At 39.1% G+C, this 25,723-nt stretch overlaps 1 protein-coding gene across 5 annotated transcripts in view; it reads right to left on the reverse strand.

The window, feature by feature from the left end:
- Window positions 1-25,710, reverse strand: part of ZNF410 (zinc finger protein 410) — a 49,305-nt gene extending 23,595 nt beyond the window's left edge. For 4 of the 5 annotated variants that reach the window (XR_007453407.1, XM_049611407.1, XM_049611405.1 and 1 more), the window contains exons 1-5: window positions 25,447-25,710; window positions 12,723-12,905; window positions 11,618-11,753; window positions 7,257-7,475; window positions 5,882-6,073 (exon numbers count right to left, since the gene is read on the reverse strand). Coding sequence is in view for 4 of the 5 variants with exons in the window: in XM_049611407.1 (XP_049467364.1) it covers window positions 5,882-6,073; window positions 7,257-7,475; window positions 11,618-11,753; window positions 12,723-12,755 (580 nt within the window). In the remaining variant the exon portion in view is untranslated. The remainder of the gene's footprint in view (window positions 1-5,881; window positions 6,074-7,256; window positions 7,476-11,617; window positions 11,754-12,722; window positions 12,906-25,446) is intronic. The other variant, XM_049611406.1, reaches the window with a different exon arrangement.
- Between the last annotated feature and the right edge of the window lie 13 nt (window positions 25,711-25,723).

A 25,723-nucleotide genomic window follows, 5' to 3' on the forward strand; every position in this document is an offset into this window, starting at 1 on the left:
TTACATGCCAACAAACTGGGCGATCTGGAAGAAAGGGACAAATTCTTACACACCCACACACCACCAAACTCAAAGGAGAAGAAATAGAAAATTTGAACAGACCCATAACCAGTGAAAAAATTATCAAAAATCTCCCAACACATAAGAGTCCTGGGCCAGAGGGCTTCTCAGGGGAATTCTACCAGACATTTAAAGCAGGTTAAGGTGTGCCTGGGCGGCTCGGTTGGTTAAGCGTCCAATTTCAGCTCAGGTCATGATCTTGTGGTTCGTGAATTCGAGCCCCACGTTGGGCTCTGTGCTGACAGCTCAGAGCCTGGACCCTGCTTCCAATTCTGTGTCTCCCTCTCTCTCTGCCTCTCCCTGCTCATGCTCTGTCTCTGTCTCAAAAATAAATAAACAATGGGGCGCCTGGGTGGCTCAGTCTGTTAAGCGGCTGACTTCGGCTCAGGTCATGATCTCGCGGTCTGTGAGTTCGAGCCCCGCGTCGGGCTCTGGGCTGACAGCTCAGAGCCTGGAGCCTGTTTCGGATTCTGTGTCTCCCTCTCTCTCTGCCCCTCCCCCGTTCATGCTCTGTCTCTCTCTGTCTCAAAAATAAATAAATGTTAAAAAAAATTTTTTTTTAAATAAATAAATAAACATTTTTAAAAAATAATAAATTAAAAAAATAAAGCAGAGTTAATACCTATTCTTCTCAAGCTGTTCAAAAAGATAGAAATGGAAGAAAAGCTTCCAGACTCCTTCCATGAAGCCAGCATTACCTTGATTCCCAAACCTGACAAAGACGCCACTAAAAAGGAGAATTACAGGCCTATATTCCTGATGAACATGGATGCAAAAGTTCTCAACAAGATACTAGCAAATTGAATTCAACAGTATATTAAAAGAATTATTGGGGCGCCTGGGTGGCTCAGTCGGTTGGGCGTCCGACTTCGGCTCAAGTCATGATCTCACAGTCCGTGAGTTCGAGCCCGGCGTCAGGCTCTGTGCTGACAGCTCAGAGCCTGGAGCCCGTTTCACATTCTGTGTCTCCCTCTCTCTCTGCCCCTCCCCTGTTCATGCTCTGTCTCTCTCTGTCTCAAAAATAAATAAATGTTAATAAAAAAAAAAAAAAGAATTATTCACCATGATCAAGTGGGATTCATTCCTGGCTGGTTCAATATTCACAGATCAATCAATGCGATACATCACATTAATAGAAGAAAGGATAAGAACCGTATGATCCTGTCAACAGATGAAGAAAAAGCATTTGGCAAAATACAGCATCGTTTCTTAATAAAAAAACCCTCAAGAAAGTCAGGACAGAAGGAACATACCTTAACATCATAAAGGCCATATACGAAAGGCCCACAGATAATATCATCCTTACTGGGGAAAAACTGAGAGCTTTCTCCCTGGAGCAAGAACATGACAGGGATGTCCACTCTCAACACTGTTGTTTAACATAGTGTTGGAAGTCCTAGCCTCAACAATCAGACAACAAAACAAAATAAAAGGCATCTAAATTGGCAAAGAAGAAGTCAAACTTTCGCTTTTTGCAGATGACATGATACTCTACGTGGCAAACCGGAAACACTCCACCAAAAATCTGCTAGAACTGATACATGAATTCAGCAAAGTCACAGGATATAAAATCAATGTACAGAAATCAGTTGCATTTCTATACAATAATAAAGCAACAGAAAGAGAGGTCAAGGAAACATTCCCACTTATAACTGCATCAAGAACCACAACATACCTAGAAATAAACCTAACCAAAGAGGTAAAATATCTGTACGCTGAAAACTATAGAAAGCTGAAGAAACTGACGATGACACACAGAAATGGGAAAACATCCCATGCTCATGGAATGGAAGAACAAATATTGTTAAAATGTCAATACTATCCAAAGCAATCTACACGTTCAATGTAATCCCAATCAAAAGAGCACCAGCATTCTTCATAGAGCTAGAACAAACAATCCTAAAATTTGTATGGAACCAGAAAAGACCCCAAATAATCAAAGTAATGTTAAAGAAGAAAATCAAAGCTAGAGGCATCACAATACCGGACTTTAGCCTGTATTACACAGCTGTAATCATCAAGACAGTATGGTATTGGCATAAAAACAGACACAAAGACCAGTGGAATAGACTAGAGAACCCATAAATGGATCCACAAATATATGGCCAACTAGTCTTCAACAAAGCAGGAAAGAGTATCCAATGGAAAAAAGACCGTCTCTTTAGCAAATGGTGCTGGGAGAACTGGACAGCAACATGTAGAAGAATGAAAACGGACCACTTTCTTACACTATACACAAAAATAAATTCAAAATGGATGAAAGACCTAAATGTGAGACAGGATACCATCAAAATCCTATAGGAGAAAACAGGCAGCAACCTCTTTGAGCTTGACCACAGCAACTTCTTACATGACATGTCTCTGAAGGCAAGGGAAATAAAAGCAAAAATGAACTATTGGAACCTCATCACAATAAAAAGCTTCTGCACAGCAAAGGAAACAATCAACAAAACTAAAAGGCAACCTACGGAATGGGAGAAGATATCTGCAAATGACACATTGGATAAAGGGTTAGTATCAAAAATTTATAAAGAATTACCAAACTCAACACCCGAAAAACAAATAATCCAGTGAAGAAATGGACAGACGACTGGAATAGACACTTCCAAAGAAGACATCCAGATGGCAAACAACCACACAAAAAGATGCTCAATACTGCTCATCATGAAGGAAATACAAACCAAAAGCACATTAAGATATCACCTCACACTGGTCAGAGTGGCTAAAATTAACAAGTCAGGAAACAAGAGATGTTGGTGAGGATGTGGAGAAAGGGAATCCTCTCGCGCTGTTGGTGGGAATATAAACCGGTGCAGCCACTCTGGAAAAAAGTATGGAGGTTTCTCAAAAAATTAAAAATGGAATTATCCTATAACCCAACAGTAACACTACTAGGAATTTATCCAAAGGATACAGGAGTGCTGATTCACAGGGGCACATGCACCCCAATGTTTATAGCAGCACTACCAACTGTAGACAAATTATGGAAAGAGCCCAAATGTCCATTGACTGATGAACAGATAAAGATGTGGTATATATATTAAATGGAATACTACTCAGCAATGAAAAAGAATGAAATCTTGCCATTTGCAACAACATGGATGGAACTGGAAGGTATTATGCTAAGAGAAATAAGCCAGAGAAAGACAGATGCCATAGGATTTCACTCATATATGGAGTTTAAGAAACTTAACAGAAGACCATAGGGGAAGGGAAAGAAAAGTTAGATACAAACAGAGAGGGAGGCAAACCATAAGACTCTTAAATACAAAGAACAAACTGAGGGTTGACGGGGGTAGGGTTGGGGGGGCTGGGGAAAAAAAATGGGCTGGGGATGGGCATTGAGGAGGGCAATTGTTGGGATGAGCACTGGGTGTTGTATGTAAGTGATGAATCATGGGAATCTACTCCTGAAGCCAAGACTACACTGTATGTTAGCTAATTTGATAAATAAATAAATAAATAAATAAATAGACAATATAATTTTCAAAAAACTAAACTTTCAATGTTTAATTTTAACTACATGCCTAAAGGTTTATATATCTAAGTTAGCCCCCCAAAAAGGTTTTATGAAATCATCTCATTGACAAAATAGAAGATGGTCATATATTTGGGCTGACTTTATATTTTAGCATACAAAGTAGTTGTTTGGGTAGTAAGTTAACATAGTTTGAGAGTAATGAAAATATCACAAAATGCTTTGTTAATTATAAAGCATTTCCCAGACAGAATCTTATTTAAATATCTAAAACAACCAAATCTGGTAAGCTACTTGATCTCTATGTTCTGAACAAGAGAAAACTGAAGGTAAGGAGTTTAAATTCCCCAGGCAGAGAACTAGTTAATGACAGCACCAGGTCTGGATCCCAGGTCTCCAGATTCCAAATCCCAAGTTCCCTCCCTACACAGCTTCTTAATGGCACATACAACACTACTTCCGTAATGCAACAAAGAGATGCTGAAGGTTTTGGGATCCACAGATTAGGAAAAGCATCTCAGGAAGAATCTGAACTTTAGAGCCCCCCAAAATAGTAAAAGGGACCAAGCTAAGCAGCACTACAGTAGTCAAAGCAGAGCTAATTATTTTGAACCTAACGGAAGTTTGAAGTTCTCTTTGCAATGACATGGATACAGCTAAAGAGTATTATGCTAAATGAAATAAGTCAGAGAAGGGCAAATACTGTATGATTTCACTCACAGAGTTTTAAAAACAAAACAAAAAAGCAAAGGGGGGAAAAAGAGAGAGAGGCAGACCAAGAAACAGACTCTCAACTATAGAGAACTGATGGTCACCAGAGGGGAGATGGGTAAGGGGATGGGTGAAACAGGTGATGGGGATTAAGGAGGGCACTTATTGTGACGACCACTGGGTGACATATGAAAGTGTTGAATCACTACACTGTACACCTGAAACTAATATTACACTCTATGTTAACTAACTGGAATCTAAAGAAAAACTTTAAAAAAAAAAGTAGTCTGGAGTTCTCGATACAGGAAAGATTTAGGTTAATGTTTCTAAAACTGGAATACTCTGAAATATTCTCAGGAATCCTTCAGTTCTGTACGAGAAAGTTTTTTTTGTTTTTTTTGTTTTTTAAGTTTAGTTATTTTGAGAGAGAGCGTGTGCACGCACACACGCGCACACCAAGCATGGGGGAGGGACAGAGAGAGAGAGGAGAGGGAGAGAATCACAAGGTGGTTCTACAGTGTCAGCACAGAACCCGACGTGGGGCTTTATCTCATGAACTGGGAGATCATGACCTAAGCTTAAATGACTGAGCCACCCAGGCACCCCTGTATGAGAAAGTTTTTAATTTTCACTTGCATGTTAATCACAAAATAATCATAAGCATATTCTAGATCATCTTCACGAGCTCTAAATAGCTAGGTACCAATGTAAGATTTCAGGGCTTAAGTTTGGTTTGTGATAATGATAGTGTGCACCTTAATAATTTGCTATAGTACCTTAATTGTCACAGATTAGAGAGAAATATAGAAGCAGCTCTAAAACAAAAACTATTATGGCATAAGCAAAGGTTGTGCACTGGTTTCGGACTGCTTTAAATAGAGTCCTGGTTCTCAAGTTTTAACATGCACTGGAACCACAGAGAGGGCTCACTAAAAGATTGCATGTTTCTGATTCAGTAGGACGAGAACCTGACAATTTGCATTTCTAAGTTTCCAGGTGATGCTGATGGTTCAAGGACCACATTTGAAAATTACTAGATAGAGAAAAGTGGCACAGAGTAAGGAGTACGGGCATGCTGAACTCAAAAGAAATAGCACTACAGCCTGTTTGGATATTTAGAGGTCATGAGATGAACTGGTTCCCCTGCCAAAAAACGCAGCGGTAGTTACTAAAATCTCTAAATTGCAACGAGTAGCAATTCAGTTTCAGCAAAACACCATTATCTGCCACACTGACTATTAACTTTGTTTTCACTGGTTTTGTAATTTTATGTCTATTAATTGGTGAAACTGTTTTGATGTTGTAGTGGTATAAAAGCTCTAAGTATAGGGAACATTATAATAAAAACAATTCAAGATAACATCAAGATCTGGGAAATGTTTTCCCTTTAAAAGGGCTCTGTACGTTATTTAAAGCTGACAACTGAGGATGCTAGCGTAACTACATTTTGCACATGGTTATGTTATTTTATAGAAAATAAGATAATTTACACATTTCTAGCCTTCTGCTCTCACCAATAAAATAACTTGGATTATGGTCAACTCGAAATACAGGCATTGCATTACCAAAATCTGCACACAGAATACTGAAAATGAAAAAAAAAAAACAAAAAACCCACCACAGGGGACTCACCATTGCTGCTGGTTTTTGCATTCTTTGCCAGTTGTGCGCGAGTAGCAGCAATCAAACTATCATGAGCCAACTCCTGAACCCGGAGGAACCATGGAATACTACTATCCGTGCTCTCACTGGAGAGGAAATCATTCCCTGAATCCTCCGCCTCATCTTGTACAAATACTAAGTGCTCAGCTGAAGAGCCCAGACCTGGAAGAAAAAAGAGGATATGTGAAAGATACCTATCAAGTAATCCTTTTATTGGCCCTGCCTCATGTGTCCTGAAATCAGCTATTCCAGATTTTCACCTCTCACCTTAGGCTTCTGTTCTCCTACAACATTAATTTATCACCTTTTCACTCCCAGCCAACAGGCTTTTCTTACCTCCTCCTGTTTCTGAGGCAAAGCTGTCCTCCCTGGCAAACAAGCTAACCCTCACCTCTAGTATGCTGACCCTATCCTTCAGTTATCTCCTCTCGGCCATCTGCGAGCCATTCCTCCCTACTGGCCATGTTACAATCTCCCTTTATAGCCTTTAAATCTGTCTCGCCCATTTTTATTTTAACAAGAAGAAAAAATCCCAAGTACTTCTGTAGCTATTCACTGTCTCACTGTCAAGTTTCCTAAACAAGTGTAACTTCTAACTTTTGCATCCACTTTCTCATCTGCTATCCACTCCCCACCTCTAACCCTGGCCTCCATACCTCCACCACCTCAATAACAAGTGCTCTTGCAGAGGTCACCAGATACACACACTTCCCAGCCCTCGTCTCACTATCCCATCCTGTGGTATTTGTACTACCTTTCTTCTTTAAGACTTCTCCCTCTCTTGGCTTCTCCCACACCACTCTCCTTCTGTTTTCTTTATCCCTCTCTAGCAACTTCTTCCCATTCTTCTGTTACCCTTTTAAGTGTTGTGTTTTGTTTTTTTTTCGGGATCCCAGATTTGCCATCTTTTCTGTTTATGCTCCTGAATCAAAGAATCCATGTTCGTTGTTTCATATATTTCCTGAATGCTGATAAGCACCAAAACAACTTATTTCACACAAGACAATTCTAGAACTTTAGATTCCTGTTTCTAACTCTCTAAAGGACACCTCCTCATGAATGTCCCTCTGATCCCAACATCAACAAGCACAACTGGAACTAATCATCCTCCCCACAACTCTGTTCTTGGGTTATCTTGCTGAATGGCACAACCGAATTTCCCAAACAAGAAACTTCTGAGTCATCCTAGAGTCTGCCTTCTCCCTCTACACATTCTACTGATCACCAGACTATACCAATTCTCTAAAATAATAAGGCTTCTTTTAAGTATGACTGAATTAAATATGCCCCACCCCCAGTTTTTTTCCTTAAGCATTAGCACAGTTCAGAAAAGGATAAAGGATACCTGCTCTTGTTAGGTTAAGAAGAATAAAAGAAGTGCTATCACTTGGCTGTAGATCTTGCAACAAGCTAGGAGACTCTGGAGTGGACAAAAACTCCGGGGACTTCTGTACAGTCTGAGCCCTCGTCTCTTCTCCGTCTGGACCCACATTCACCTGAAGGCTTCTCAACACGGCCGAGGAAGGGACCTCCTTGGAGGAGTTTGTATGACTTGGAGTATCATCTAGCAAAGGGAAAATACCATGGCTTTACGTAGCACCTATCTCCAAGGAGCTCACCAAACGTAGCCTCTAATACCCTTATAACATCCCTTATGCAGCAGCATTTTTATTTTACAAATACAAAATTTGCCTCAAGAAAGAACAAAGAGATAACTTTAAGTTTTAAAGGGAGTCAGCTGAAATGTGAAGGATAGACTTGTCTGACACTCGGCAGTAACTATCAACCAACCATCCACGTTTGGACATTACAAACGTTTGTCTTTGAGGTCAGAAATTAGCACTTTTCCCTTGAAAAATATAGTTATACAATGAATACTAACTCAAGAATAGCATCTAAATTTTTATTTTTCTTGGGAAGAAGTCCCTCCCTTTAATTTTTATAGCATGTATGTGACAGCTCTGTTGAGTCATTAGGGGAAAAAAACACAGCCTGAGAAATAATTGAAATTTTATAGAATCGCCAATATGTTTTATTATACTTCTAGATTTACACTGAAATGTAAAGAAGTAATTCAGAAGACCTGCTCTCTAGAACTTTATTCTAAGGGCAGGGATGAATTTCCAAAGGTTTTGGCTGCAATGAAATGAGCAACTGCACTACAGTGACAAAGCATCTAGTGTCTTCAGGGGTTTCATTCATCTTTATAAAAGGCAGGTAATTTTTTTTCCTTTTTTTTAAAGGAGATAACAAATAAGATTATAGGAATGAAAGTGGAAGCCTAGGGATGGTGTTGCCATTTCAAAACCTAATGAAGTAGCACAATATGAATGTGCCACGGAACTGGTTAAATGGTAGATTTAAGTGGTTAAAATGGGTAACTGGTTTAAATGGTAAATCTTAAGTTACGTATATGTTACCATACACACACAAAAAATTTTAAGTTCATAGCAGCACTGTTTGTCATAGTACAACGCTGGAAAATAACTATACATCAACAGTGTTATGGATAAAGAAGTTGTGGTTACACTCACATAACAAAACACTATACAGCAAACAAACCACAAACAACAAACTAAACAACAAACCAAACAAACCACAGCTATACAGACAAAGATTAATCTCACAACTACAGTTAACGGAAAAAAGGTATAACAACGTACAGTTTCATTCATTTAAAGTCTGAAAACACCTAAGATTAAACTGCATTGCTTAGACTTGGATGGCTGAACTTGGAAAACAAATAATGGTCAAAATATTGAGGATAGTGGTGACCTATTGAAACACGGAGGTTGTCTTTATGAGGGAAGAACCCAAGGAGGGCCTGGTAGCTGGCAAGGTTCTACTTCTTGATTGGGTGGTAGGTATCTTCTTTATAATAATTCTTCAAAATGCTTAAGCATATGGTTTTATATTTTTCTGTATCTATGACATATCCCAACTAAAAAGAAAACATACATATCATTCATGGAATGATACGCATATATTTAAGATGGAGGGGAATAAGGTTAGGGAGGTATGTGCAGGTATGTTTGTGTTTGTAATATTATGTTTCATGAACTAGGAGGTAAGTACGTAGATTTTCATTTATTATTATTGATAATTGGTTATCTAAAATATTTTTATTTTTTAATGTTTATTTATTTTTAAGAGAGAGAGACACAGAGTGCAAGTGGGGGAGGGTCAGACAGAGAGGCACAGAATCCAAAGCAGGCTCCATGCTCTGAGCTGTCAGCACAGAGCCTGATGCGGGGCTCAAACTAACAAATGGTGATATCAGACCTGAGCCGAAGTCAGACACTTAACTGACTTCGCCACCCAGGCGCCCTGGTTATCTAAAATATTTTTAATCAGGGTGCCTGGCTGGCTGAGTCTGAAGAACACATGACTAATGATCTCAGGGTGTAGTTCGAGCCCCACATTGGGTGTAGAGATTACTTAAATGAATCCATAAATAAAAACTTTAAAAAATTTTTAAAGTTTTATTTATTTTGAAAGAGAAAGAGAGCATGACCAGAGGAAGAGCAGAGATACAGAGACAGAGAGAATCCCAAGCAGATTCCACACTGCAAGCATAGAGCCCAACACAGGGCTTGAACCCACGAACCACAAGATCATGACCTGAGCCAAAATCGGGAGTGGGACACTTAACCAACTGAGCCACCCAGGTGCCCCATTAAATAAAAACTTAAAAAAAATAAAATAAATAAAATATTTTTAATCAGAATTAAAACTAAAAGTTAATGTAGATGCTTTTGTTCCTCTTTTCACTTCATTATTGTTAAAATATTCAACAAATTTAAATTAGGAGAGAAAAAAATTTTTTATGCCTAATGAAGATCAAAATTTATTAGCACATGGAAATTTACACATATTGAAAACCCACAAGGATTTGGAAAAACTCCTACATACCAGTCGAAAAACAGGAGCTGAATGATAGAAGATATGGGAAAGCTAGGAGCCAGCTAGATATGGAAACCTTAAGTCAACATTGGTTGGTTGAATATATCTGTCATTCTTGAATCTTTAAACATTGAAAAAGATTTTAAAGTCACTTCAAAAAATCAAAAAAGGATACCACTAGAGGATAGTAACCAGAAGACTTTGTAACATACAAGTTATCACACTAATCACCAATAGGTGACTGTCCCCTGATTTAATATCAATACGTTGTGAGTAACTTGTTCTGTGAGTGTTCTGCGAGACAAGCAAACATTTCTAATAAATTTTAACTTGATAAATGAACAATGTCTTGCAATATGAGTAATATGTGACACCGAACGTCACGTGATCACAACTAAGCCAGTGGTTCTTCTCTCTCTGTCTTTCTCGTTCACTTGCTCACTGTGGGATTGTGGGTGGGTGATGGCCTCCCATGCTCACATGCTTGGTCTCAGGCCATGGTGTTTGTCAGAAATCAGTGACTTTTCAGAACATTGGAAGGTGACCACAGCTAGCACTAGTGTATTTTTTGTCACTTCAAAGCACCTATGGACAGTCAGTCCTTTGGCTTTTCCATCCACAAGTAAGCTTAAGAATGTTTTGCTTCAATTCTAGGTCATTGGATAGGTTCCTTGTTAAAGTTGAGGAAAAAGAAAAAGACTCCATTGAGCCAATAGATAGCAGTGATTCCATTAGTGATAATGAAAGTCATCATACATAATAACCCTCCTCTCTCGTCTCCCTCACGCCAGCCACGAAGGCTTTCAAAGGTAAGTGCAGGTTACTTTATTTTTCTTTATATTTTGTATTTTCTTTATTATTTTGTATTATATTACAGTATTATAATCATTTTTATATGAATATTTTTGGGTTGTGGAATGAATCATCTGAGTTCCCATTATTTCTTATGGGGAAATTCACTTTGATATATAAGTGCTTTGGATTACAAGCATGTTTCCAGAACAAATTATGCTCACAAACCAAGGTTTTACAGCATTCCAAATTTTAAACATTTCAATTTCCAGAAAATAAAGAATTCACTGCATCCAAAAATAATGTTCTTCTAATAGTCAAGTGATAGGATCTCCTTTTCCCCATCCAAAATTAATCTCACTACCCATGATCAGCATTCTGCCTCCTCCTACCTCTCCTAGAGACTCCCCACTAATTATCCATTCTTTCTGCTCTAACTGGCTCTTTCCTCTTAGCATAAAACCATCTTCAAATATTTCAGACCTTAAAAAAGAATTCTGCCATCTACTTTCTGTCCTTCTTTTTTCCTCCCCTAGCAAGAGAGCCTTTAGAAAGTGTAGTTACTTCCTCAACTACACTTAGCTTGCACTGATACCTCAACCCACTGCAGCCTGGCTTTCCACTCTCTTTCCATGGAGCAGGTCCTGCCAAGGTCAACAATGGCCTTGTTGGCCCTATCTCATTGGGATAGTCCCTATCTCATGGGCTTCTCAGAAGCATCTGACACATTGATTCTCCTGCTTTACAGCAGGCTCTCCTGCTTTATACCCTGTACCTTGAATAGGGAATTCCACCTTGATCTTTTCTTCTCACTCTCACATTCTATGAATGATCCTATCCATTACTATAGCTTAAATTACCAATGCACTTGTGACTTCCGTGGTTGCTTATTCTCCATGATTCCTAATTTTTACAGTTGCTACCAGTCAGTTATCTCATCTCACCAGTATCACAGAGCAGGCTAAGCTCTTAAGACTTGCTTATCTTATTTCTTGTGATCTTAATTTTTACCTGGTAACATTAGCCGACTGCATTCTGAGGCCTCAGTCACCGGAAGGAGGGACAAGCAAGTAATGTCTTTAGCTTCTGATTCTACTAGCCCCTGTCCCAATGGGATGGATGTATTCTGAACGAACTGTACCAGGAGCTGAGGGTGTGGGGGAGACAATATTGAAAAATACAAGTTGTTAGGAATGAATCTAAACTGTTGAATTTACCAAAAGTTGATAATGTAATTAAGTCTTCATTGCTTGCTAGTCTCAACCACATTCATAGAAAAACTAGATTAACTATATAAAATAACATTTAAAGTTATTTTTATCAAGTGCACTGTTCTAAAGAAAAGCTGAATTATATAATTAAGTTAACCTCTATTACCTTCTATCAGAGAAAATATAAAAATAATTTTATTTTTAAATGAAGGCTATTAAGAAGTCAACTGCATTGTACTGATTACGTTTTACAAAGCACTTTTTTGAGTACTGGCTCATTTAATCATCAGTATAATTCAGTTAAGACTGAACATGTATTTTAAAGACAAGGAATCAAGTTGAAGACATCAAATAAGTTGTCTAAGATCACATGACTACTTAGGAGAAGTAAGTCTTCCAACTTATGTACCCTGATTCCAAATTCATTGAACTTTCCACTATGCAACACAGATATACTAAAATTCTGTGAGAAAAATGAATAAAAAAGAAAAAATGTTTAAATCATCTAACCACATTCAGGAAGAAAACACTTTCAGACATATACAAAATTAATTTAAAAATGGTTGTGGCAGTAAAAATTTACATATGTATATACACATACACATATACACCATCTATATAAAAATTTTGTCATTATGCAATTACCTAGATGTATACCAACTTACACTCACTTAAATAAATATAAAAAGTGATAGGTAAAAACAAAGTTTTAAAAGTATTTAGTGATAGAAAAAATAACAAACTAGTAGTTATAATCAAAACCATACAGCCCACAAAAACTTTAAATATTTACTATCTGGTTCATTATAGAAAAAGTTGGCTGACTCCTGAACTAAGGACGAACTCTGGAAGATAGCCCACAAAAAAATATAAATAAATAAACAAAAAGTGTTGCCTTGGCTCACCTCTGGTTTGGATTCTAACTCATCTGATAACATTGATTCAGCTTCCAAATCCTGTAGCTGTTGAGGGGACAGGTTAAAAATTTAATTCAGAGTCAATGACACCTTCCTGCTATGCTCATATTCCTTTAGGAAATGCTATGCTTTTCCTGTAAGATGCTGTGCTGAGTGGATAATCAATTTAGCCTAAAAAAAGATAAGAGAGAGAAAGAGAGAATTAGAGTAGTGAAAAAATGCAGCTAGATAAACAAAGGCACTTCTCCACGTATCCAAAAATCACAACAAGCAAAAAATAACGAATTCAGCCCAAACACTTGTTTTAAATAGAACAAACCCAACAGGTGTCAAAATCCATTAAAAGTTGTATTTAGAGAATTCCTAATTCTAATATCTATTTTAGAAAAGTTCTTAAAAATGGAAAAAGGTATGTGCCCAAAGAATTTCTTGTTAGCATCTGTGATAACAAACAACTGCAAGCAAGATATAAATAGACATATATACCCAACACTCAGGGAATAGTTAATTAGGTTATGGCACTGTCACTTAAAAATACGGTTATGAAAACAATGCAACAACAACAAAAAATGCTAATGACATGTTAAATTACAAAAACAAAATTCAGAAGTATACACTTGCTATTATTAAAACTAGTTAAGAAAGTAAAAGGGAATTTACACAACTATGATAGTAGCTATGTTAGGTGGTATACACTGGTGTGACTTATTTTTCTTTTCTCAATTTCCCCATCTTTCTAAAAGTAGTTACACAGTGAAAATTTGAACAGTGTTTCCCAAAAGTAGTACCCTTGGGACCCCGATGCAGCTGTTTTCCCCCATAATTAAAATTCTTACTTTCTTATAGCTTAATTTTTTTTCAGAATTTTGACAAATGAGTCCACTTTATTTTGTACAATTGTTGCTAAAATTGGGAACACTGCTATATACAAACTAACCATACAGCGTAAAATGTACCCAGGATGGGAATTTTCAATGAATACCAAGGTTGACTAGAAAGTTACAAAAGGCAGACTTACTCTACAAAAAGAACATATAGAAGTACCTGAATAAATTTTCATTTCTGTTCATTGCCCTTTTGGTTCCTTCCTCTCCCCCTTGCTAGCTTCCAGAAATCCTCATTTTCATCGTAAAAAAATAATTCATAAGATGTAAGTGAAAGTGTCCTTTTATTTAAGTTCCCCACATAAAACCAAGTATCATAAATTCCTGACTTTTCCTTTCACATGTTTTTTCTTATGCAATGACTATACAAAATAGTTCAATGTGATTTATCCATCTCTCTTTTTCACAGAAGAAGGAACCAAGGCTCAGTACATCACTTAAGTTATTAAGCTGCAGAACCAGAACTCACACCTACAGAGCAGGTTGGCATGAATGGTGATTACATCTATCTACATCTGATCTTGGAACACCAGGATTTAAGAATTCCTCTTCCCCAATTCCAGCTCATCTCAAGAAGCCAAGAAATTACCAAATGTTTGTTTAAGTTATCCTTAAGGTTCCTCCAACTTTGAGTTTACAGGATTGTAAAATCTCTAGGAAACTAGACAACTATTCACTCTCCTTTATATTTGTTAAGGTTCTTAGAAAAGAATGGTGCTAGCTGCATTTCTAGTACCCTTACCTAAAGAGAAATGGAAAAAAAAATGAAGTTCATGAATATGTGCACTGAAGAAGAGAAAAATCATATACTAGATCTTAGATAGTTTGGCAAAGCTGTAATAACAATTTAAAGAGGGAAGCTACCACCTCTCTTCTAGTTTAAGAGCCACCTCTAGATCACCATTTCTCAAGGGTCCATGGCTATCCATGATATCTTTTTATTTTAGTGTCTTCATTTTAGTGATAATCTTTCTGTTTTATTTTGAGACAGAGAGAGAGAGAGAGAGAGAACGTGTGCATGTGAGCAGGGGAGGGGCAGAGAAAGGGAGAGAGAGAATCCCAAGCAGGCTCTGTGCTGTCAGCTCAGAGCCCAAGGAAGGGCTTGATGCCAGGCTCTATCTCAAGAACTGTGAGATCATGACCTGAGCCAAAACCAAGAGTCAGATGCATAACTGACTGAGCCACCCAGGTGCCCCTCATTTCAGTGATAATCTTTAAAAAAAATTAACATAAGCATTTTCTAGAACAAAAGGGTATATATAATTGAGTTCTGCCTAAGTTTGGTGCCCAAGTTTGTGGTTTGTACGTACACTGTGAACTAAAGAGAGACTAGTAGCATAGAACAGGCAGGCTGACCTCAAAAGAATCTGTACTAGAGCACTCAGTACCAAATCAAGTGTACTGTGTGAATCTCATCTTTAACACAGCAACCTGCTATGTTTATTAGCTGAAAGTGTGATGGCAAATATGCAATTAAATCTGTTTCTATTCTTAATTCCCATCATCCATTTAACAGGTTTCAAAAACTACAATGTAAGTCTTTAAGTAACAGTTTCACTGAGGTATAATTTATATACCATACGATTCACTCATTTAAAGAGTTTGGTTAAATTGTTTTTAGTATATTCACAGAGTTGTGCAACTACAACCACAATCAATTTTTAAAATGTTTTTACTGTTTACTTACTTTTGAGAGAGAGAAAGAGACAGAGTATGAGCAGGGGAGAGGCAGAGAGAGAAGGAGACACAGAATCCGAAGCAGGCTCCAGGCTCTGAGCCGTCAGCAGCACAGAGCCCCACGCAGGGCTCAAACTCACGAACCACAAGATCATAACTTAAGCCGAATTTGGACGCTTATCAATTGAACCATCCAGGTGCCCCACAAAATCAATTTTATAACAACTTTATCACCCCCAAAAAGAAACTCTTGTACCCATTAGCAATCAATCCTCATTTCCTTCCAAACCTTCCCCTGACCAGGCCTAGGCAACCACTACTCTATTTCTGTCTGTATGGATTTGCCTATTCTGGACATTTCATATAAATGGATTTATACATGTGATATTTTGTGCTTGGCTGCTATCACTTAGCATAATGATTCCAAGGTTCCTCCCTGTTGTAGCATGTATCAGCATTTCTTTTTATTGTCAAGTAATATTCTACACACATTTATCCAAGTAACAGTTAATGGACATTGGGTTATTTCTACAATTTGGCTATTATGAATAAAGCTGCCATGAACATTGATGTACAAGTTTTTGTGTGGACATGTATTTTTACTCTTTTGGATATATACCTAGAAGTGGAATTGCCAGGTCACATGGCAACTCTATTTAACCTTGTGAGGAATTACCAGGCTGTCTTCCAAAGTGTCTGCACCATTTCACAATCCCACCAGCAGTGGATTTCTCTACATCCTCACCAACACATTATTATAGCTCTCTTAATGGGTGTGAATGGTAACCCATTGTGGTTCTGAACTGCATTACCTGATAGCTAATGGTTTTGAACATCTCTTCATGTGCTTATAGGCCATTTGTACATCTTTTTAGGAGAAATACTTACTCAGATTGTTGGCTCATTTTTTAAATTGATTGGTCTTTTTATTGTTGAGTTGTAAGAGTTCTTTATATATTCTAGATATAAGCTCCTTATCAGATAAATGATTTGCACAAATCTTTTCCCATTCTGTGTTATCTTCTCATTTGCAATGCAAATCTTATCTTCATTTGAACAAGGCAACTCTAACTCTACAGTTATCAAACAAAACCTCATTAAAACTGTCATTCAAGGACTTCTAGTCAGTTTTAGTTAAATGTGAGATCCCATTATCATAAGCTGCTTAACAATGTCTTGACACTATAAATACTACCTTGTATGATATTCTCTGGATTAGTATTACTAAAGGTAAATGTAGAAACCGATGAAATATATTCCCGAATCCAAGGCTAAATCTTTCCGCTATTAAGTTCAACATCAAGTACTTCATTTCAGGAAAACAACATCTCTACCACACAATATGAATAGTATTTTGAATTTTGTTTTATGGTGTAGTTTACATTTGTATACTTACTCATAAAGATCTAACTCTATGGCAACAACTGATATAATCGTAACAACCTAAACTGTACTAAGTACACAGTTCCTTAGAGTCATCAAAACATATTAGACTGCTAATATTGTAATAAGTTTGTATGGTGGCAGGTGGGTAACTAGGCTTACTGAATAGTCTATCAAATTGTGGTAATGTATCAAACTGTCAAATCACTATGTTGTACACCTGAAACTAATTTAACACTATATGTCAACTATTCATCAATTAAAAATAAATCTATAGGGGCACCTGGGTGGCTCAGCTGGTTAAGCATCTACTCTTGTTTTTGTCTACTCTTGGTTTCAGTTCAGGTCATGGTCTCACAAACGCAGCGTCAGGCTCTGCCTTGGTGATGTGGAACCTGCTTAGGATTCTCTCTCTCTCTCCTTCGCGCTCTCTGCCCCTCCCCTGCTCATGCTCTCTCTCTCTCTCAAAAAAACAAGAAAAAAAAACTTGAAAAAAAAAGAGCTACTGGGATCTTCAATGTAGGAGGGATAAGAATTACTACATAGCTTTATGTCTGAGTATATTTAATGTAATCATAATAAAAATAATTTGGCAATATGGGGCCACTATAGTGTGCAATGCAATGTTTTTCCTTTAAATGCAATTTGCATGACACGGGAGTGAATAGGACTGCACTTACCAAAAGGAAGCTATTTTCAAGGTAATTATGGGTCTCAAAGAGATTTCTTCCCAGGCTTCCTTATGCTATTAATTAAGATACTAGAAATGCAATACCAAGTAGTCACATACATCACCCCAAATTCTTTATTTTTATTACTATTTGTTTTTGAGAGAGAGAGAGAGAGAGAGAGAGAGAGAGAGAGAGAGAGAGAGAATGCACCCATGAGCATAAGAGAGGGTCAGAGAGAGAGATAGAGAGAGAATCTCAAGCAGGCTCCACACTCAGCACGGAGCCGGTCATGGGGGCTCAACCCACAACCCTGGGATCATGATCTGAGCCAAAATCAAGAGTCAGATGCTCAACTGACTGAGCCACACAGGTGACCCATCTCCCAAATTCTTTAATGTGAATACTAATAGTTGCTCATTTTTATTTTGTATCTTTACCTGGTAGACAGGCAAAATTTATATTCTTATTTCCTTTTATATTGGAAAAATTACTAATCCAGCCCATTTTAAATAACAAAGGAGATAATGACATTTAACCATCATCAAACCAAGGATAGGCCCATCAAATCATATTTTTCACAAGTCATAAATAAGGCATCTTGGTTCTAGATAGAGTTCACAACAAAACAAACTGATCTCAGAAACCCAGGGATAAGTCTAATAAATACGAAATAATAGTCAGACCCTTTCTCCCTCTACCCATGCCAACAACTGAATTTTACTGTGTGCATTGTTCCTTTTGGCCATCAAAGCACATTAGACTGCTTAAAGAAAACAATCTTGGTCCAGCACAAATTATATTTTTTAGAAATCCACTGCCCTACCACTGCTATTATATTAATAGTTAATAATAGCAGAATATGTTAATATGCTATCCCATAGTCAGCTTAAAGGTTAAAAGGAATGCAGGCAATAGACATCTTTGCAATGAACCAAAGCAAAGTACAGGAAGGCCTGAAAACTTCTGTAAATTGGTAATGAGAGAACTCATAACAAAAGCAAAGCAGATTTAAGACAAAAGAGATCTCTATGATCTAGACCATCCTGAAAACAATTCTCCTTCTGTTTTTAGCCAAATAAACAAATCCTGAGAACTGAAGTCTGATAAACTGCATTCTTCTACAGTACACTCAACATCATCCAGCAAATTATTCATTAATACTAAGTAGCTAAACAAGTTAAATAAAGAAGCTGAGATGTTTATTAAAAAAAAAAAAAAAAAAAAAAAAATCCAAGGTCTCTAAAGCAAAAATCTAAATTCTGCCTCTGACTTTTTGGTTGAGACCTAGGCAAGCTACTCAACTTCTTGGCCCTAAGTAACTCATCTGAAATACAGATGAAACAAATCTACCTAGGACTATTTACCTATCAGTCAACAGAAACGCTTACAAAATTCTTCAAAAACAAAGCTCTGCATAAGTGCTTAAGAGACAAGTAAATCTATCGAATGCATTGTATACTATAAAAGGTTAAGAAATCTGCCTTTATTACAGAGCCCAAATTTCCTATAAAGCAGTGTTTGACTGCAACCCACAGTAAGATATATTTTCCATCATACCTCAGAGAATGAAACACATGCTGAGATGCAAATAACATATTTTCATGAAACAATACTAACCTATGTTAATCTCATGCACTCTGAATTTTTTTATTTTTATTTATTTATTTTTTTAACATTTATTTATTTTTGAGACAGAGAGAGACAGAGCATGAACGGGGGAGGGGCAGAGAGAGAGGGAGACACAGAATCAGAAGCAGGCTCCAGGCTCTGAGCCATCAGCCCAGAGCCCGACACGGGGCTCGAACTCACGGACCGCGAGATCGTGACCTGAGCTGAAGTCGGACGCCCAACCGACTGAGCCACCCAGACGCCCCGACTCTGAATTTTTTTAAATAAAACCCACTAAAGTGATCTCACAAACTACTTAACAGATTATGTCCCACAGATTGAAAAACACTATAAAGTATCTTCAAAAGTCTAAAATACATATGTTAAACACAGACTCAGCCATAAAACATAAAACCATAGATATAAACCTGCTATAAATATACATTACAAGTCAGCAATTATCACTGATAAGAGTCTTGGGGAAACTGAAATTACTTGAATCCTCACACAAGACAGGAATTAGTTAGTGGTAACACTGTGTCCAGAGGGTGGAGATGGCCTAAAATCAATGCAGGCTACACAGAGAAATATTGGGAGGAAAAACTAAGCCAAAATAAACTAAACAAGCAACAGAGGAACATAACTGATACCGGTCTCTTGCCTCAGTTCTGACTGCCGTACAGAAGGGAGTGCATTCCAAAGGGAAAGATGATCAGGGGCTTTTACTACTCTGCTCAAGAAAGAAACAGAACATCATTGTGTCAGCTTCTAAAAAGTAATGTGATTCTACCCTAGGAAAACAAAGTCCAGAATATCAGTACTGTTCTTATTTGAGGGAGGTAGAAAATGCCTTGACCTTGACCCAGTTTCAGAAAGAAGGGAGGGAAAGGGTAAGAAAAAAAAGAGAAGAAATTAAGAAACACCATGGTTCTTCCCGATTGGTCACCAATCTGCTTCTTGGCTCCCTCCATTTCTACCTATGTCTGACCACAGATATAGACCCAAATGATGTTTCACTAAAGCTGAAAAATACTACACCAAAAATTCTACTAATGGCAGGGAATTACAAAGGCCAAAAATTAAAATTTAAAAAAGAGTAGTTTAAATTTTGGTATAAAATGGTAGTTGTAGGGGCGCCTGGGTGGCTCAGTCAGTTAAGCATCAACTCTTGATTTTGGTTCAAGTCATGATCCTAGGGTGGTGGGATCAAGCCCCACGTTGGGCTCCTGAGTGTAGAGCCTTTCTCTCTCTCTCCGCCCTTCTCCTTAGTTCATGCTCATACACTCTCTCTCTCAAAATAATTAATTAATTAATTAATTAATAAGATAGTAGTCCTAGGAAAAGAAAAGCCAGGTAACTTCTTATATTCATATCTAGTATATTATGCAAGTTGATTAAATTCTAATAGTTAAGTGGTAACAGGTACTAATGAAAAAAAAAATTGGAACATAGAAGTGTGAAGCCAGAATGAATTTTAGCAATACAGGATTTATCCGGGGCCTTCCCTTTTCCTTCCCAGGATCTGCTGAGGTGTTCTATTCCACAGCTCTCATTTTTATTCTAGTGACTTCCCCCTTTCTCTGCAAACCTTCAGAGCCAAATTTATCAAAAGACTTGTCTCCACTTTCTCATCTCCAGTCACTATTCAATCCCAAGACTTCACCAAAACTTCTCTTGTAAAGGGTACCAAAGATCTTCATGTTATCAAATCCAATGGACATTCTGCAGTCCTAATCTTATTTGACCTTTGCAGTGAACAACTATTGTTTTTAATTGTCCTACATTCATTTCCCCTGCTTAGGTGACAGGATCTACATTAGTGTGGGGATGTACCCCTCCCCCATTGGATACACCTTTGGTGAGACTGCAGATTAAGGTGTTCTTTCCTTCACTGACCAACTGTTGGACACTTGACCTGCACTGAACAAATCAGCCACTTTTCCTCAGAACGTGAATTCTAAAAGAAGTAACAAAGGGCTGAAAACTGCTGCAGCAGCCCACTCATTCCGGTAATGCAGCTAGCAGCCTCCCCTGGGGCTGCTCAGATTCCTGTCCTTTATGAAGCCAAGGCCTTCATCATTTCCTTTGATCCTATGAGCTGCCCACATCCTTGTTATAAATTCCTCTTCTGAAGCAAACTGGTTACTTCTGAAGCAATCAGAGCCATAACTGGTATTATCCCTTAGAAGCACTGTCTCCTTCCTCAAACACTTACTGTCTTTGCTTCAAAGATACGTGTTCCTCATTTTACTCTTATTGTCATTGCAATTCCTCCAGTTTCCTTTGGTAACTTTTTTTTTTTCCTTTGAGAGAAAGAGCAAGAAAGAGAGAGATGGAGGGAAGGAGGGAAGGAGGGAGGGTGGGAGAGAGAGAGAGACAGAGAGAGAATCCCAAGCAGGTTCTGCACTGTCAGTACAAAGCCCGATGTAGGTCTTCAAGCTCACTGAGATCATGACCTGATCCAAAATTGAATGCTTAACTGACTGAGCCATCCAGGCGTCCCTCCTTTGGTAACTTCTATACTCTTCCTGCATGCAGCCTCTAAATACTAATATTCCTCAGGATAGTATTCAGGACCTCTTCTCTTGCTACACTCTCCTCTTAGCATAAGTTCATGGCTTTAAATGATAGTCTCCAAAATTTTTTAAAGTTTTTATTTAAACTCCAATTAGTTAACATACAGCATAATATTAGTTTCAGGTACACAATACAGTAATTCAACACTTCAATACAACACTGCGTGCTCATCACCAAAATTTTTATTTATAGCCCAGATACGTCCCTGAGCTGCAGACCTGCATATACAATTGCTTACTTGGTATCTGTACTTAATGTTTGAAACTTGGTATCTCTAATGTGTCTAAAATTAATTCTCTCTCAAGCCTGTTTTCCATCATGCCCTGCCAGCCCCACTCACCACAATCCTGCACTTAAGACAGGACCACCATGCACCCCATTTAGGAATCATTTTTATTACTTTCTTTCTTTTGCTCCCAATATCCAGTCCAGCTGCAAGTCCCATTAAGATAACAAATCCACCTACTTCTATCCACCACCCTATTTCAGGCCACCATTAACACTTGCCCTAAACTACTGTTAGTGCCACCTAACTCGTCTCCCTGCTTCTACTCTTGCCTACCTTCCATTCCATTCTCTTTCCAGTAGTAAATATCTTTTTAGGGGCACCTGGGTGGCTCAGTCAGTTAAGCATCCGACTTTGGCTCAGGTCATGATCTCATGGTTGGTGGGTGGGTTTAGGCCCCGAGTCAGGCTCTGTGCTGACAGCTCAGAGCCTGGAGCCTGCTTCAGATTCTGTGTGTGTCTCTCTCTCTCTCTGCCCCTCCCCTGCTCACAATCGTCTCTCTCTTGTCTCTCAAAAATAAATAAAAATGTTAAAAAAAAATTAAAATGATTCCTATTATATCACTCACCTGCTTGCAACTCTTTACGCGGCTTCCCAATGCACCTACATAAAATTTAAACTCCTTATCCTGGCATGTAAGAACCTATGTGATCCATTCCTGTTCCTCCAACCACACTCCAGAGTCACTCTCCCTTACTTGCTCTCCAAGCTCCAGCCACCTTAGTTCCTTCAACACATTAAGCTCTTTCTGATGTTAGGGATGTGCAGACGTCTTATCCTCTGCCTTGGAATGCTTTTACCTCCCTCTCCATTAGTTACCTCTTTTTCACTTTTCTGGGCTCTGTTTAACTATCAACTCATTTACAAAGGCTTGGCCTGGTCACCTTATCCAAAGAAGATTCCCCATACTTCCACCTTTGTTCTCTATCTCTACCATTTCTAATTCCTTTGTTTTTATATAATATTCCTTTTTTTTTTTTTTTTTTTGGTCTGGTTACTCCCCTAAATTGTAAGCTCCATAAACAAGGGCAGGAACTAGTCTGTCTTGTTTATAACTTTACATTCCACTACCTAGCACAGTGCCGGGCAAAGTACTTTATGTAATTCATAAGGAATTTAGGTCTCCAAGAGTCATTTCTGATACTGTGAAACTCCAAGACTGTCTTTACTATGAGATTAAAGGGCTTCTATACAAACTTCCCTGCAAGCACCTAGTAGGCACTGAATAAATGAATGAATGGCCTGGATATAATACCAAAATATTTGCCTCTATTCCTGACCTCTCTCCTCAACTCCAAATTTTCATTTCTAACTGCTTGCTGGGTATCTCCACACAGATATCCACCTCAAACCTAACAATGTTCACAATCCAGATAATCATCTCTACCACCAAACCTGTTCTTCTTCCTGTATTATCCATTTCAATTATTGCCCAATCTTCTTCCCACTCAGCCATAAATTCTAGGTCTTTAACAATGTCTCTCATCTTCAATATTTAAATAACCCCAGTAGTTCTAATTCCCCCAAATTTATTCCCCCTGGAATGCCCTGTTTAGGCCTCATTATCTTTCAACTACACTATTAAAAGAAACTACTAACTGGTCATCCTTCCCTAAAAATCCCCCACCCCTTTTTTAAGTTTATTTATTTATTTTTGAGAGAGAGAGAGAGACAGAGAGACAGAGAGAGAAAGCAAGCAGGGGAGTGACACAGAGAGAATCCCAAGCAGTGGGACTCACTCCCACCAACCATCTCATGACCTGAGCCAAAACCAAGAGTCAACCGACTGAGTAGTTTAGGTGCCCCAAAATTCCCTTCTTCAATCCATCTTTTTATGCAGCCACTCAAATTATCTTTCCAAAACACAGAAATGCTTGTTACTTCACTCACTCAAAATTCAGTGCCTCAGAATATTAGTCAAATCCCTAACTACGGCATTTCAAATATCCTACAATCTATCTTCAAACACTGTCAGTTACAGCACGTCTATCTTCCTCAATTAACCCTTTACTCCAACCCACATGGACTGGCTACTGAATGAACACACCAGCCTATTTCAATGCTCCACATCTTTGCTTAGAATAGTTCTTAAGCACTATCCAGCTGTGATTTTTTGAAATCCTTTCCAGACTTCTTTTTTTTTCATTTTTTTAAATGCTTATTTATTTATTTTGAGAGAGACAGTGTCAGCAGTGGGAAGGGGCAGAGACAGTGGAGAGAGAATCCCAAGCAGGCTTCCCGCTGACAGCACAGAGCTTAACACGGGGCTCCATGCCGCGAACAGTGAGATCATGACCTGAGTCAAAATCAAGAGCTTGACGCTTAACCGACTGAGCCACCCAGGAGCCCCTCCTTTCCAGATTTTAATATCCAACTCAAATGCCATCCTCCACTAAGACTCTGATCCTTTCCCTCCAGTGAAAACAAATCTGTCCTTTCCATAGTGTTGTCACAACATGCTATTTCACCTCATTTTAGCAATGATTCTATCCTGTCTAGGCTGTTAGGTGTCTACATGTATAACTTTCTCATTGGTTAAAGTGGTTGAACTTACTCATTCTACTCTCATTAACTTAGCATTATGCTTTGCACAAACTAAGCATTCAGGAAATACCCGCTGAATAAATAGGTAAGCCTCTTCATTTACAAAGAAGGGGGGAAAAAGGTAGAGATTAAGTAACTTGCCAAAAACCAGACATCTACTTAAATGCAGAATTTTTAAAAATTAGAACCTAAATCTTCTGTTTAGCTGACTTTGTCCACACTAAGTAAGATAAAACAGGTGAAATTTCTCACTCTCTAACAACAAAATGCCACCGGCTTTATTTCAGAAATGTTTCTTCTATTCACTTCGCAAATATGTTGCATTGACCCATGCGCCAAAGTGAAGAAGTACAAATTCTTAAGTCCCAAGTTAGTAATGTTTAACTTCCAAATGGTGCCTAAATGCATTTCAAAGCCTCATGAGCAAGTGGGATAAACTTTAACGGCCGAACTGCATTCTTTTCTCTGAAGAAACGTCGGAGGAGAAATTGAACCTTGGAATGCCTACAAGGCTGTAAACACCCACAGCCCACAGCCTCGCCTTGAAATGACAGGCGAAGGAGAAGCTAGCAGCCAAAGCCTCTCAGAGCCGGCAGCCTTCCTTCCTCTAGACCCAGAAAGTAAGTGGACGTATGAAAGAAGGGGTAGCTCTGGGCTGAAATACCGAAGGCAGAGTCTCCTCGGCATCCTCTTTGCCCCACCGCAACGGCCTTAGTGTAAGGCCCCGAAGCCCGCGGGCAGGGCTCGACTGCGGGTGCAGTCCAGGAGCCCCCGCCCTAGGGACTCGCTGACTCTAGCTTTCTCAGGACCGTCTTGTTCCCAAGCCCCGGCCCCCAAAACCAAGCAAATGAGCCGAAACACCGGCCCCAAAACGCCTCGAGGGGAAGGGCCGAAGCCGTAGGGCTTCAGACCTGCCGCTCCCGGGCCCGCCAGATAAGGGAGGGGTGCCCAAGGGGGGGGCGGTTTCCCCGTCCTCTCCTGAGTCGAACTCGGCCCGAGGCCCCGAGGGACCGGTACTGGTTCCCTCCCTCTCGGCGACCATCTAGCTGTGCGGCTGTGGCCTGGCCCAGCCCGGAGCTCACCTCCCCGTCCCGGGCAGCCTGCTAGCCGTCAGTCGGTCCCGAATTCCGTCCACACACAGCGTCTTCCGGCTCCCGCCGGAAGCAGCGGCAGCGCGGGACAGGAAGTTTGGCCGGCCCCCAAGGCTCACACCCACTCGCCGCCCCAGGCTGGACAGCTGCCGCCCCGCGTGGGGGTCCCCCCAAGGCGTTGATGGAGGGCTGGGGCCGAGCTGTCCGCGCCGGGCTGAGCCCCCGGACGCCAGGAAGTCTCTCGCTTCCTATTCATTCCCGACATTGG

The sequence above is a fragment of the Panthera uncia genome (genome assembly GCF_023721935.1).
Source record: "Panthera uncia isolate 11264 chromosome B3 unlocalized genomic scaffold, Puncia_PCG_1.0 HiC_scaffold_1, whole genome shotgun sequence".
Lineage (NCBI taxonomy): Eukaryota > Metazoa > Chordata > Mammalia > Carnivora > Felidae > Panthera > Panthera uncia.